The 14,159-nt window shown below is 42.0% G+C and overlaps 1 protein-coding gene and 1 pseudogene across 2 annotated transcripts in view; both read left to right on the top strand.

The window, feature by feature from the left end:
- Positions 1–13,743, top strand: part of OBI1 (ORC ubiquitin ligase 1) — a 35,539-nt gene extending 21,796 nt beyond the window's left edge. Inside the window, exon 6 of the mRNA XM_080917377.1 lies at positions 11,530–13,743. Coding sequence (XP_080773503.1) covers positions 11,530–13,060 — 1,531 coding nt within the window. The 3' untranslated portion in view covers positions 13,061–13,743. The remainder of the gene's footprint in view (positions 1–11,529) is intronic.
- On the top strand, positions 3,493–3,804 carry LOC308420724 (NADH dehydrogenase [ubiquinone] iron-sulfur protein 5-like; annotated as a pseudogene). Its single transcript has one exon. The product of its transcript is annotated as an NADH dehydrogenase [ubiquinone] iron-sulfur protein 5-like (transcript).
- Positions 13,744–14,159: the final 416 nt, after the last annotated feature.

Below are 14,159 nucleotides of genomic sequence, written 5' to 3'. Positions count from 1 at the left end.
CTTCAAATGGTAAAGAGAGAAGAATGAAAGGATTTTTATCTTCTTCTAAAAACACAATTTTGTAGGGTTAGTCTCACCATTGTGACCTAATTTAACGTTAATTACCTCTTGAATATCTTTATCCAGATATAACCACACTGAGACTGAGTCCCCCTATTGAAAACAAGGAGATCTGGAGCTTTATGTTGGTTCCTAGTGGCATGGTTTTATCTTTTATAATGGAAGTCTAAGTTATCATTTATCTTTCTCAGGTGTTTGTTTCTGTTCTATCTCTGGTCTTCTATATAATCTTATCTAATAATATCTAATCTTAAAGTATACACTTCTCCATCCTAAACTTTAATTCAGACAGAGTTCTGAACAAGATCTCTTAGTTGTGAGCTCTTGTAAAATCAAAATAAAAGTTCCATACTCCAACATAAAATGGAATAAACATTCTCTTTCCAAATGGGAGGAACTGTAGAATAGCAAAGCATTCAGTCCAGTAGCTCTATGCTGAGCACCAAGGTATATAGTGGTGTCATTCAGTCCAGTAGCTCTATGCTGAGCACCAAGGTATATAGTGGTGTCATTCAGTCCAGTAGCTCTATGCTGAGCACCAAGGTCTATAGTGATGACATTCAGTCCAGTAGCTCTATGCTGAGCACCAAGGTATATAGTGGTATCATCCAAGCCCGACTCGGCTATGGCCTTGCCACTTGTGGCCCGCCTTGACCTAACTCCACTAAAGTTTTCTCATTCATACCCATCCAACCATTTTTTTCTGGCATCTCTAAAATCCTGGGATCTCCACTGAAACTTGGACTTCCCCTTAAGCCTGACTCACAGCATGCTCAGGGCTTCCTGTGCAGAATCCAGACATGTACTACCAAGCCGCAGGCATGCTTTTCATGAGGTCTGGGTAAAGCCTGCAGCTCTGTAACGCTTGTATTCCATATGCCTGTAAAACAGTATCGTGTGAACAACACCAAGCTGTTGCCAACTTAATCAGTATGCCCCCCTTGCTTATGCAGTAGTTTTTGCCTGCATGGTTAAACCTGGAGAAGCATTTCATAAGTGGCCTTAATCTACCCAGAGGCCCCTTCAGCTTGCTAGTTTTATATGAATTCTAAATGTTTTGCAGTTTTCCACCCAGAAACTCTGAATAGGAAGGGTAACACCTTAGTTACCCCTCCTGTTGTCCCAGTGCAACTTGTGCTACTACTGATCTCAGTAGTTGTCGACAGCAGTAATTCAGATCTTGCATTCTTTCTTGCCACACTGCATGGTTTTAAAACCCTCCATTTTTGTTCTTGGTTCTCACTGTAAACCTGGCTAAAAGTAGTGAGCAGTAACTATTTCTTTTTTATAAAACCTGTGTGTGTGTGTGTGTGTGTCTGTACTTGTGCAAGTGCTCACATGCCTAGAAGAGGGAATTAGATCCCCTGGAGGTAGTTAGAGGCAGTTGTGAGCTGACCAGTGTAAATGTTAAGAACTGAACTCCAGTACTGTGCAAGAGCAATCCATGTTCTTAACCACTGAGCCATCTCTCCAGCTTATATGGTACCCATTTCACAGCCTGACTGCTGTGCTATTTAGAAACTTTCTCTGACAAGTAAATTAGACTATTAAGTCTCACTGAGTTTCAGGACATAGGCAAAATGTAGATAAATTCTTTGTCAGAACATCATATGAGTGGCCCCTGGTTTAATTGCTTCTAATCTTTGTTCCCATCTGAAACTTCACATTCAGTCTTTATTATCAGTGTTTCTGTCAGCATTCTGGTCTTCAGAATTCCCACTGGAGTCACCAGCTATGCTCTACTTAGAGGTTTTGAAGACTCCTTAATCCACATCTCCCTCCAAACCATTCTACATGCCCCCACAAATCATTTCCAATGGGCTAAGAACAAAACCATCTGGCTTACATGGTTGTGGAAGTGGTCCTGATTCTTTTCACATGTTATGCTCACAGTATCCAACAGAAATAGTTAAAAAGAAGAAAGGCTTGTTTTTTAGCTTACTGTTTCAGAGAACTTTCAGCCATTCAGATCTGGAAGACATGGAAGAAGTTTGTCTGAGGCATCAGAACCTTGAAGCAGCCACTGTTCAGGTGGCATGGCCCAGGAAACAGCTAGACCAGAATAGAACCAGCGACAGTTGTAACCTTCCAAGTCCTAGCCTAGTAGCCTGCTTCCAGCCAGATACTCCTTGATCTTCCATGGAGTGCTCACTGGAAGCATGAGCCAGTGGGGACATTCACAGTCAAACCATAACAGGCAGAACCCTTACCTGTCATCATTCTTCAGCTGCTGAGTCGTGTCACTTGTATAGAGTATGAAGACAGATGGATGAGATTTTGGAAGTTGAGGCACAAAGTATGGTGGATAAGGGCTTAGGTCCAAAGACAGGCTGCCTTATTTCAAATTTCTGTGTTACTATTCTGTCTCTGTGTTCTCTACATAATCCATTTTCTGGTACACTCAGAAATTGTCTATAGTAGAGTATAAATCAAGTTGCTTAAATGTCTTGCCTTAAACTGCCCAGTATCTTCCCTAAAAAGGTTAGTCCAGAGTCTGCCTAAGCTCCTCTGTACCCATCCTCTCTGTGCTCTCTAGCTCACCCTTTGCATCTTGCCTGACCTGTTTAAAGGAAGTGCAAGGCTTGCTTCCTCTGTGCAGAGTGCTCTCCTTTCTGCTGTGTGTGGAGCTGCCTCTGTCCATCACCACAGTCACTTTTCCTGATCGTTTCTGGAGCAGTCAAAGGAATGGCTGGAATAGGAAAAGAATACGGGAGTACTTGAGTCTGGTGATTATGAACATGGTCTCTAGCACTAGATTCCTTAGGACTGAACACTCACTGTTCTCACAACCTCTGGGGTTTGCTCCATCTTAGTTTTGGGCCTCTGTAAAATGGTTCCAGTGGGATTTACCTACCATAAAGGTTACACTCAGGGTTAAACAAATTAAACTTTTAAATGTACTTAAAACAGAGTTCACAGTTAATAATCAGCCAGTCTTATAGTATGTCACTAGTTTTTTCAGTCCCTGAACTTACTGTGTTGTTTAGTTGTTTATGTCTCCTTCATTCCAAACTCTGAATTCAAGAGTAAGAGTAAGAACCCTACAGCCTATCTCTTTAGTCTCTCACACCTGGAAAGCATCTGGTAAGTGTTGGTTATATAAACAAATTAACAAGGAGAGGACACTAGACACATCAGTTAGTGTATTGATACTCTCAATTTATATAGAGAATATGTTATTGAGAGGATTGAAGGAACTAGTCTATATCCTGGTGTAACATGTGTCTTAGTCACTGTTCTATGGCAGTGAAGAGACACCATGACCAAGGTAGGTTATAAAAGAAAGCATTTAGCCAGCGGCCGTGAGCTGTGCCCAGGGACCTGACAAGGGCACTGCTGAAGTGCGGTAGGCGCTGCTGTGTCTGCGCAGCCAAGAAGCTTCGCTAGGGATTGCTCCTTGACAAATTTTCTCTCCTTGTGGGTGACCCAACCATGCCTTTCCTTGATGTGCAGAAAAGGCTGGGCATTAGCCTAGACCGTCACTTTGTATTCCTCAGTGCTGAACAGCCCTACAAGAATGCTGCTGGATGCCACGCTTTTGAAAAAGAGTGGACAGAATGTTCACATGGGACTGGTGCTACCCGGGCTAAAAAGAGTGCAAGATAGAATATGAGGATTTTGAAGAATGCTTTCTTCAGTTTAAAACGGTGAAGTGAATGCGTGAAATCAAGCAACAGTGGGGAAAAAGAGGGGAAATACACCCCTCCACCTCACCATTTGGGCAAGGGGGAGCCCAGGCCCTGAGCAGAGCAGCTGGAAGCTGCTTTTCATGCTGTTTTCCACTGGAGAGAATGTTTAAGGTCCTTCATCAAGTATGTAAAAATAAAGAATTACTCAATCTTAAAAAAAAAAAAAAAAGAAAGCATTTAATTGGAGACTTGCTTACGAGGTTTAGTCCTTGGCCTCATAAAGAATATGGCAGCAGACAGGGAGCAGTAACTGAGACCTCACATCCTGTGTCCAGACAAGAGGCAGAGAAAACCGGGGCTGGTGTAGGCTTTTAAAACCCCAGAGCTCACTCCCAGTGACATCCCTCCTCCAACAAGACCACGTAGACTGGGAACCAAAACCTTCAAATGTATGAACCTGTAGGGGACATTCTCATCCAAACCACCATAGTTCTAACAAAGGAAGGTTGTTTGTGTGTGTATTAGAGATTACTTTTCTCCACTCCTAGGTTTCTCTGAGTCTCTATGTAAACTGGATTATCTTTCTCTGACCTGGCTCTAAGCTGTGGCTCAGTTGTAATTCATGAGTCTGCTTTTCCTAAAGGGACCCACATGCCAGTGCCCTCTCCTTTTTTATCAGTACCTCTGTCTGGCTGGCTGGCTTGAGCTGCTCTCCCCTCTTGACCTAGTCCAGCTTCCTTTGTTTCTCCAGATTCTACTCTGACAAACACAGTGATTCCTGGTATTTGACCCCAGCCTGATCTGGTGACTGATTCTCTTCTGCCCTTTGGTTTTCCCAGAAGGGGAACTTGTAGGCTGTCAGGGGAAGCCTGATGATACCCTGGGGCCAGACTGTGACAGCCACTTGTGCTCTAGCCCCTGGGCTGGGTGCCTAAGGGGCCGTCTCTGGATATACAGCTAATTGGTGATAGACAGTTATTGCCGTTTCTGTCAACTTGTCTTTATTGTGTTGATAGGATATTTTAGGTGCTTGCAATGCTGTTGTTAACTAAGCAGTGTGGTTGTCAGAGATTATGAATGAATATTTTGAGAGTAGGAACAATAGCTTCTACTTACCTTATAGACCTTCCTCACAGCCCCAGAACACACATTAGTCCTCAGTAATTCATCTGAGTAATAATTACAGAGCAGCCAGATCACAGTTCTTTGTTTTATTTTGACTGTTTGTTATGCACAGGGAGAAGATATAGAGAAAGGATGGATTTAGCTAAAGTGAAAAATACATATACAGATACTTGTGTGGGGAGTTTTAGAATGATTTATCACTCAGCTGTAGCGTTTTCTACTCCTGAGTTCGTGTTACGATTACTATGAAGATGTGCCTGTTTATGAACTTCCACCATTCCATCCTATCTGCTCTGAGTGTAACGACGTCCACAGGCGTCAAGGGTTTTCTCTCCCCACTTGTCATTTCTTCTAGTTCTCTTCATCCCCTTCACCTCAGTAACTGTCCTCATGTCTGTGGTAAATTTTCTTTGGTAAGCTCTCTGAAGTACCTAGAGTCAATTGAACAGTGAAGCACTGTGACATTCTAACAGTCTGCTGTTTCTTTCTTAACTATATTTTATTGGACTCTGGTTTTTCTTCCAGCATTAATTCTGCTCAGTGCTGTGCCACACCTTTATTGCTCCGTTCTGTCTTCTGTTTGTCTGCCTCTGAGGATTTCAGTGGGAGACAAGGAGTTAGCAAGTTTGCTGTCAGGGCAGTGTGTTGCTACACAGCAGGCTACGCAGTGCTCAACAATGGGCTTAGGAAGAGGAGGCCTGGTGGGGTGCAAATTGTGATACCTGTCTTTTATTTATATTTTTAATGTGAACTGGAATACTATATATTTGTCCTTTTATTTGGAGTTAGATAGTGCCCAGCAATATAGCAATCTTAAAATAATGGGAAATCCATCACTAGTGATCATGCTACTTAAGAACAAGACTCAATGTGATCTCTAGTGTTGAACAGTCATGATAATGTGGGAAATTCAGTAATACAAATGGTAAAGGAAATACTAAAACAGGAAAAACAACAGGAAAGGGGGAGGATATTGCAATAAACACATGGTCATAACCCCGAAGACTGAACTAACTGGCTACTACAGAGCCAGTGCTTCACAGCTTCCCTCCTATCTCAGGATAGCTTGATTTCTTTAATTTTCTTCTTTTTTCATAGTTTCCTGTGTATTTCGTCTTCTCTGAGTGTGTATTGTGGAGTGAGGGTGTGGTGCTTTCATACTATTGGTTTCATGTGTGACAGAGAACAACTTGCTGGGATCAGTTCTCTCCATCCACCATGACTTTTTAAGATTGAACTCAGGTCAACATCAGGCTGGGCAGCATCTTTTCTGCCAGCCCAGGAAATACCTAACCTAACTCGATGTGGAACTGAAGGGAAAAAGCCTTAACACAGCAAGTCTTTAAAGTCTTTCTCTGCAAATTGTCTAAAGGAATCCCACCAGGGAAAGGCTGTTGAAAATCCTGTAGCTTTAACCTAAAGACACCATTCTTCAAACACTCTCAGATCATCTTTTTGCTCTGCTCTTGTTGTTTGGCCTCAGCTTCAGCATCATCCTAATGGATGGTTCGATTCCAAAGGCATGCATTCCTTCGTACGCCGAGATTCCAGGTCACAGAAGCTTAGAATTCCTATTGTGTATATTCTGTTTTTTATTAACTAGATGGAAAGGCAACAATTTTACCAGAGGTAAAGGGACTTTTCAGAGCTTTACAGAGACACTTAACAACACAGTAGAGCTATCTAGAAGACAGGGCATTTCATTATCAAGTTGGAAAGAACTCTTCAAGGGAGTATCATCACACCCTGCTGTCCAGTGACAGGGCAACCTGTGAGCTCTTCTTGAGGTATTTGGAGTTAGCTGGCCACTGACTCTGGGCTCTCTATTATTTGGACCCTTTTTCCAGAGTCATGTGGATTTAAAAATAAATAAATAAAGGCATCCTGAAATAGACTTTGATGTGCCTGTCTTAATGCTTAATAGCGCTGAGATTTGTCAGATGGGCCAGACCACAAAAGCCAGTCCAGACTCAGAGTGCTTTCACTTTGTTTCCGTTGTTACCTCAGTTAGTAGGTAAGGGAAAACAGGAAGTCAGAGACTCTTCTGCGAGCCTGATATGCCCGGTCTGTGACCCTAACCTGAGGCCCAATTCACCTATACATTTGAGGATGTAAATGGGATTCCTTGTTTCTCATGAATGACTTGCTCAGCAGGTAAAGACATATGCTGCCAAGCCTCAGGACCTGAGTCAGCACCAGAAACTACATGGACGGAGAGAGCAGACTCCGACCTTCATCCTCTAGTTTCCACATCCATGCTGTGGTGAAAGAGTGCACATACACTCACATGCGCAGATGCACACAAAATGAACAAGAATATGATTTTAGAAATCTTTAGGAAGGGGCTGGAGAGATGCCTCAGTGGTTAAGAGCACTGCCTGCTCTTCCAGAAGTCCTGAGTTCAATTCCCAGCAACCACATGGTGGCTCACGACCATCTGTAATGAGATCTGATGTCCTCTTCTGGAGTATCTGAAGACAGCTACATTGTGTGTGTGTGTGTGTGTGTGTGTGTAATTAATCAATAAATCTTTTTTTAAAAAAAGAAATCTTTAGGAAGAACGCCTTTCTGAAGGTTTTGGTAGTCTTGCTAATCCCCTAAGCTTGCTGCATTTAGTCCTTTAATTGGGGTTGACAATGAGACACTGAAACTTAGTTCCTCAAATACTAGGTTCTAATAATGATTCTTGTCCTCCTTTGTTTTCTTCTTGCCTCTTTGAAACACATTTTGTTACCTTTCTATGAAAATCTATGGGTAGTCTTACGAGATGTTCTTACTGTAGTTGCCATGTCTGCTGTAAGACAGTGTCTCCTATATGTAACAGGAAGGATACTCAGTCTCAACAGTACGGTTACCTAAACACCACCAATCAACATGCCAACACGGAAGGAGGCATTCTCACAGGGCTTGACCTCCAGAAGAGTAAGAACTGCAGGCAACTGAAGGCTGCCCAGAGAGGGAGAACGAGCCCTCCCCAGGGACAAGCTCTGCTAGGTTAACTAATCTGGAAGGTCAGCCCTACATGTAAGAATGCTGAGTGATTTCAGAAGGTTGTATTCAGAAATGTACACACACATATAAATATGATCCAAGGACTAGAGGCAGTGGATTTGGGGGTTGGGAGTACATGGGAGTCAGTGGAGAGAGGAAAGGGAGGGAAAATGATGTAAATACATGTATGTGGTATTCTCAATAAATAATTTTTACAGGGAAAAATAAAAGGTCAAGTTACTAAGACTTTCATTTCTTTGTATTTTAGTAGGGCCAGGAACAGGCTTTTGCCTCTGTGTCCTTTTCTCTTATCCAGAGCGAATACTTCAGTTAACATTGGCAGGCTCAAAAATCCTGTAAGCATCTCTAGATCCTGGCAAACGTATTTCCAATATCAGCTCCCAAGCTGTTCACAGTGTTTCTCTAGCATAATGAAGCTTTTGGCCATCACTGCTACTTTGAAAATCAAGCTTTTTGGTCTCTAATGGAATGTTTATAAAAATGCACCATTTTGAATTTGCTCAGGAAAGGGAAGTAATGTTAAGTGATACTTAGAAATCCCTCTGGCTTGCCTTGGCATTGCTTCTTTAATGTTATGCACTCTGGAAATATCTGGAATTAGTAGGAATAAGAGAGTATTAAAATCAAAGACAAATAAGCTCTTCTGTTCATTGTCTTATTTCTTGAAAGTATGCCATTGTATGTGTATGCTTGGTTGTTTTTTCTGTGTGATAATTCCCTTACCCTTTGCCAAATTTAATACAAGTATCTTGGAATCACTAAAACTTACCTGACCTGTATCAAAAAGTCAGAGCCTCTTACTCGGGTGAAAAGAAAAGCCTTCTAGATGGGGCATAAGGACATCAAGCCTGTAATGAGACGGCTATGATGTCTAAAGTCTGCAGTAAAAGCTATGTGCTACTCCATCACTTTCCTTGTTGTGAATCAAAAAAGAAATCACATGTATGAAATGTATTTGGCTTAATAATGTAATGACTTCCATACTTACATGTAAAAGGACAGAGGACTTAGCGTGTTCTTCCTGTAGTGATGGCTCTACCTTAATGAATGGACTAATGTAGCTTAAATTAGGAGGCTTATACTTATATGGGCTATTTAACGAGGGACTGCTGTATATAGGAAATGATATAACAGTCTAGCACGGAATGCAGACCCCAAGGCCCTCTACCCTCCTAGCTCATCAACTACAATAGAGGAGCCAGAAGACAGATTGCTTCCCGTGGATTTGACTGTTTCAGTTAGTGTGCTCATTAGCATGGTTACAAAAAGTCCATCACTCCATAGGATAAGTTTGTGAGAAGTGTTAAAATGGAGTGTTGGAGTTTTTAAGTCACTGACCCATCAGAAAACAGCCTCACTTTTTCAATGGGCTGTGCTTTGCTTATCCTACTTAATACATTGTCTGAAGCTGATGTCTGTTAGTTCCCATGGCACTTGAGCTTTTCTCTCTGAAATGATAGGAAAATATGACTAGGAATATCAGTAGAACCTTTGCCACATTTAAAAAACACCACTAAGTGGGGTCTGGGAAGATGGCTCGGTGAGCAAGAGCATGCACAAGCATGAGGGTCCAGGGTAGGGTTCCTGACACACATGAATGCTCTGCCTGGGCAGAGGACTATGGGAGCCTCGGTCTGTCCAGAATACAGCATGCTCTGGGTTAATTTGAGAGACCCTATCTCAAGCAATAAGGCAAAAAGTGAGAGAGGACAGCCAGTTGTCATTCTGAGGCCTCTGCACAGCACACATACAAGTCACACACACACACACACAGTCTGGTAGCCTCTGATATGCTGTCTGGTAGCAGTATTTGATTTTAAACCCTTTGGTCTCTTTTATGTGAAGATATCTGTGTTATATATAAAGTCTGTACTTAAATGAATCTCTGTGAGTAAATGTAGGGCTGTCGCTTTTGCTCAGTGCATTAAATAAACATGCTACACAGTTTTTCCATTTAAAAACATGCAGGTTACTTGGTTATGCCAGAGTGATCTCAGTCAGGAACTCACAAACATGTTTGCAGAAGGTACTCCAATCTTTGTCCACCTTTCTAAGGTTCTCTTGAAGAACAACGGCTTTGCTGTAAACTATATTTAGAAGCCAAATCTTTTTTAACAAAGAAAATCTCTGACATTGCTTAACCAAATTCTTGTAGTACCAAACTTTGTCTTAAGATGAAGAGGTTTGCCCCTGTAGTTTTTGGTTATTATGTCTCTTGCTTTTGTCTTGCAGTTCAGAAGTTGAAGGCAATGTGCTTTGGGACTTGAGTTAATTGCAGCGAGGAGATCAATATTCAGCAGTTGTATCTTTTAGAGCCCTTTCTACCCTGATATGTGATGATTCTATATTTACCTTTGCTCTTGGCTTTTTCTGTCGGTAGCAAGAGAGCAGAGATCATATGAGTGCATGCTGGAGAGAAATCGGGCCAGGGGTTGAGGAGATGACACGTTGACTGGCTGTCTGGAATATAAGGTTGACTGTACAAGGAGCAGTTGCTGATGGCTTCTTGTACTTGTTCCTATGGCTTTCTGCTGATACTTTTTTTTTTTTTTAGTTTTAATTTTTTTGTAATTAAGAAAGGGGAGAAAAAGAATAGTTTTTAGAGCATACCTTCTCAAATACCTTTCTGCACACAGACAGCTCTCAAATTCTTAACAATCAGTTCGTATGGATGTTGTTAAGAAAATAACTAAGGCTCTGAAGGAGTTTGAGGAAGTAAAGGGATTTTTCATGGTATCCTGTGAAAACAGTTTCTATGAGAATTCTCATTTGTCATCAGATAGAATTAATGAGGTGGAGTAGTCTTAATAAATCTGTGCCTCGGGCCCCAGATGCACTTCCCACCTGTACTAGCTGCTCAAGAATTGTTTTCTTAATTGAACCCAATACCCACTCTTGACAGAATAATGGAAAATAGTACCAGGTAACGAGTGAATTTTTGATGTTCTTTCTAGTTACCCTCAAATATGCCCCTTCAGAAAGTATAAAAATGTTTTTATGTGTAGTATGTTGGAACCACAAGCACTGACTTCGTATTTCAAAGTTGGAAGAAATGAGATTGATATCCCGTCCAGTTGTAAATGTGGAAAATAGGAGAGTTGACGTGAGTTAGAGCCCAGTGTGGAGAAAGCCAAGAGAAAGCGTCATGTCAGCAGTCACTGTAATTGAAAGGGTCCAAATAAGTATTTAAAACCTCCCCTCCTGAGACGTCTGGATTTCTGAATTTCAAATTGACATTTTATGTTTGACAAGGTGACATTGTATAAGAAATGTATTGTAAAACACTGCTGTACGATAGGAAAATGATTGAATGTAAATATTTCAAGATGTGGACCACTGTTCAAATGTTATCATAAATCTTTGCCATTGTTTTAGGGGATAACTCTTCATGCATATGTGAGCTGGATTGATAGCTCTTGGATTGTGAGCTCTTGGAAAGGAAATCAGTGGGTTTCTGCCTTTGTCTCACACATTAGTCTGACTTTACTACTACAGTGTCTGCTAGATTTTTTTATTATGTGCTTATTATTACTCATTATTAAGTATAGTCAGTTTTTAAAGGTACTACATTAGGCTTGCTTTTGTTCTGAAATCTCACATGATTGAAAGTGTCACTGTTCTGTGGGTGGGGACAGTTTACACTTATATTTTACAAAGAAAACACCCTGAGCTACATCATTAACAGCCCTTCTATTCGTTTCAGGTTTGGAAGGTTTACAGTTGCTGCTCTTCAGTCCAAAGTAGAACAGTACGAGCGGGAAACCAATCGCCTCAAGAAAGCTCTAGAACGAAGTGACAAATACATAGAGGAACTAGAGTCTCAAGTAGCACAACTGAGACACACCGAGGAGGCAAAGAAAGACATGGATGCCCTTTGCCAGAGGGCACCCTCTGCAGACGGCAAGGGCCCCAAAGGCAGTGATGAGGTCTTACCGTCAAAGAATCAGATTGAAGGTGCCAGAAAGCAGGCCAGCTCAGCCAGTGCAGCGTCTCACCTTGCCACACCTTCTAGCAGCAGACTAGCTGATACCAGTTCTGTCAGACAGGAGAGCACCAGCAGAACTGAACCAAACTGTCCCCAAAACAAAGACAGATACCCCAAGCCCACAGAACCACGGCTGGGTGCGAGAGAGACCCCAATGGACACTTACATGGAAAGACAGTGGAGCAGCAAGCCAAGCGAGTGTGCACCCTACAAAGAGGAAGAGCTTTATGGTCTCCAGGCTTCCTGTGCTCCCTTGTCCCTCAGCTGCCTTCAGCTGAACACTCCAGAAAACAGGGAGAACCCTGTGATTAAAGCAGGGAGTTCCAAAAAGCATGCAAACCATCTCAGAAAACTGGTATTTGATGATTTCTGTGATTCTCCAAATGTCTGTAATAACAGTTCTTCAGAGGACGATAGAAGTGGAAATGAAAAGAAGTCAGACTGTTTTGCTTCCTCAAAGACAGAGTTTTGGGATTGTTGCTCCACAAGCTATGCCCAGAGCTTAGAGTTTGATGGTTCAGAGGGGAATACAATAGCAAATTCTGTTGGGGAGATACCTTCAAAACTGAGTGAGAAGTCAGGGTCGTGCTTGTCCAAGAGACTCAGCTGTATTCGCTCCCTGGAAATGAATCGGACAAGAACATCTAGTGAGGCATCCATGGATGCTGCTTATCTTGACAAAATCTCTGAGCTGGATTCGATGATGTCAGAGTCTGACAACAGCAAGAGCCCTTGTAATAACGGTTTTAAGTCGGTGGAGTTGGAGGGGTCCTCAAAGTCACCTCAAGGCAGGGGGTTCCTTGAGGAACCTGACAAGTTACAAGAAGAAAGTAAACTGAATCTTTCCAAACACGCTCTCACAACTGATAGGTTAGAAAGTGGGGGTGAGTGGAAACCCGCCTCCTTGTTTCTCCTCTCCCCATCTGACCATGAGATGAGTGAAGATTTCCCTCTCCACACTTCTCATTCAGGAACGAGCGAAGTCAAACCCCAAAACTGTTTGTTTCAGACAGAGTTTTCCCAGGGTGTTCTGTTAAGCAGTTCCCAAGGATTATTTGAGGATCAGAGGTTCGGATCGTCTTTATTTAAGATGTCCTCAGAGATGCAGAGCCTTCATAGCCCCCTTCGGTCTCCATGGTCTTCCACTTTTGTGCCTGAGAAGAAGAGTAAGAACGTGAACCAGTCAACAAAGAGAAAGATGGAGAACAGCCTGTCTAATGCCAGCCCATCCAAGGCGACCAAAAGCTGATTCACGGGAGATAGCCTTGGAAGGGTGGGGCATTTTCAGTGTTACCACAGTCAATTCATGACGGTTCTATTCAACCCTGAACTGATAATCTTCAGTCAAGTCAGAATGGTGGGTTTACCTGTGTCCAGGGTACTTTATCTTGAAGAAACTTTGGTCTGCCCCTTTCCTTTGGTCATCTTTTTAACCAGAGAGCTTAGGGCCTGATTTGTCTCGGTGTTATTTCTTCTGCTTTTAATGAACGTTATATGTATCTGGATTGGCTCCATGTTTTCTCAGATCTGACTTGTTAGATGTGGTGGCCTATTACAACTCGACTGCCTTCAAAACTTGTGTTTCTTAGAACATTTGATATTGTCTGTTCTGTTCTTTAAAGCTTTTCCTAGAGTGGGAATTTGTATGCCCCTTTTTATTTATGTTTAGTGATGGCCTAACTATTACCAAGGCTATGCTGGAGAAATGGCACTCTGATCTGAGAGACTCACTGATGTTTTTTAGGTTTTATGTAGATGTTTACAATTTGTTAATTGTGTTCTATCCATTTTGTGTGTGTGTGTGTGTGTGTGTGTGTGTGTGTGTGTGTGTGTGTGAATTAGTATGAAAGAACACATTGAATGAGAATACTATTTCAGGTTGTTTGTATTTGCTTGTCTTTGAGTGTGTGTATGTGTGTGTGTAAAGTTAGAATCATTATCTATTGGAAGGCAGGCACAGATCAGCTGGGGGTTTGGAGGAACTTAAACCTCCTAGCTTTTTTTTTTTCAAATGTGTAGGTAGAAAGGCAGTCTGTTAGGTTTTTGATCTGTTTTGTCACAGGGAGCCTTTTATGTAGTAAAGTTCTTGTTTGCATGTTACTGCTCACATGGCCACTGTAAGCATGGGGGACTTTTCACTGCTCCATTCTCCAGCCAGAGGAAAACCACCTCTTAGTGAATCTCTGTTATGTAGGACTTTTGTTAAATGAAAAGTAGCAACTGTGAGTGGGGCGGTGTGAGAGCAGAGTACGACTGTTAGTGTAGACTTTCGTAGTACATTATTTTAAACATGTTCAGTATGCCAGCATAGGTGATAAAATGTCTGTATGCTAATAACTTGCTTATCT

Source organism: Micromys minutus, assembly GCF_963924665.1.
Source record: "Micromys minutus genome assembly, chromosome: 5".
NCBI classification, from domain to species: domain Eukaryota; kingdom Metazoa; phylum Chordata; class Mammalia; order Rodentia; family Muridae; genus Micromys; species Micromys minutus.
This window is presented reverse-complemented; position numbering and strand designations above follow the sequence as displayed.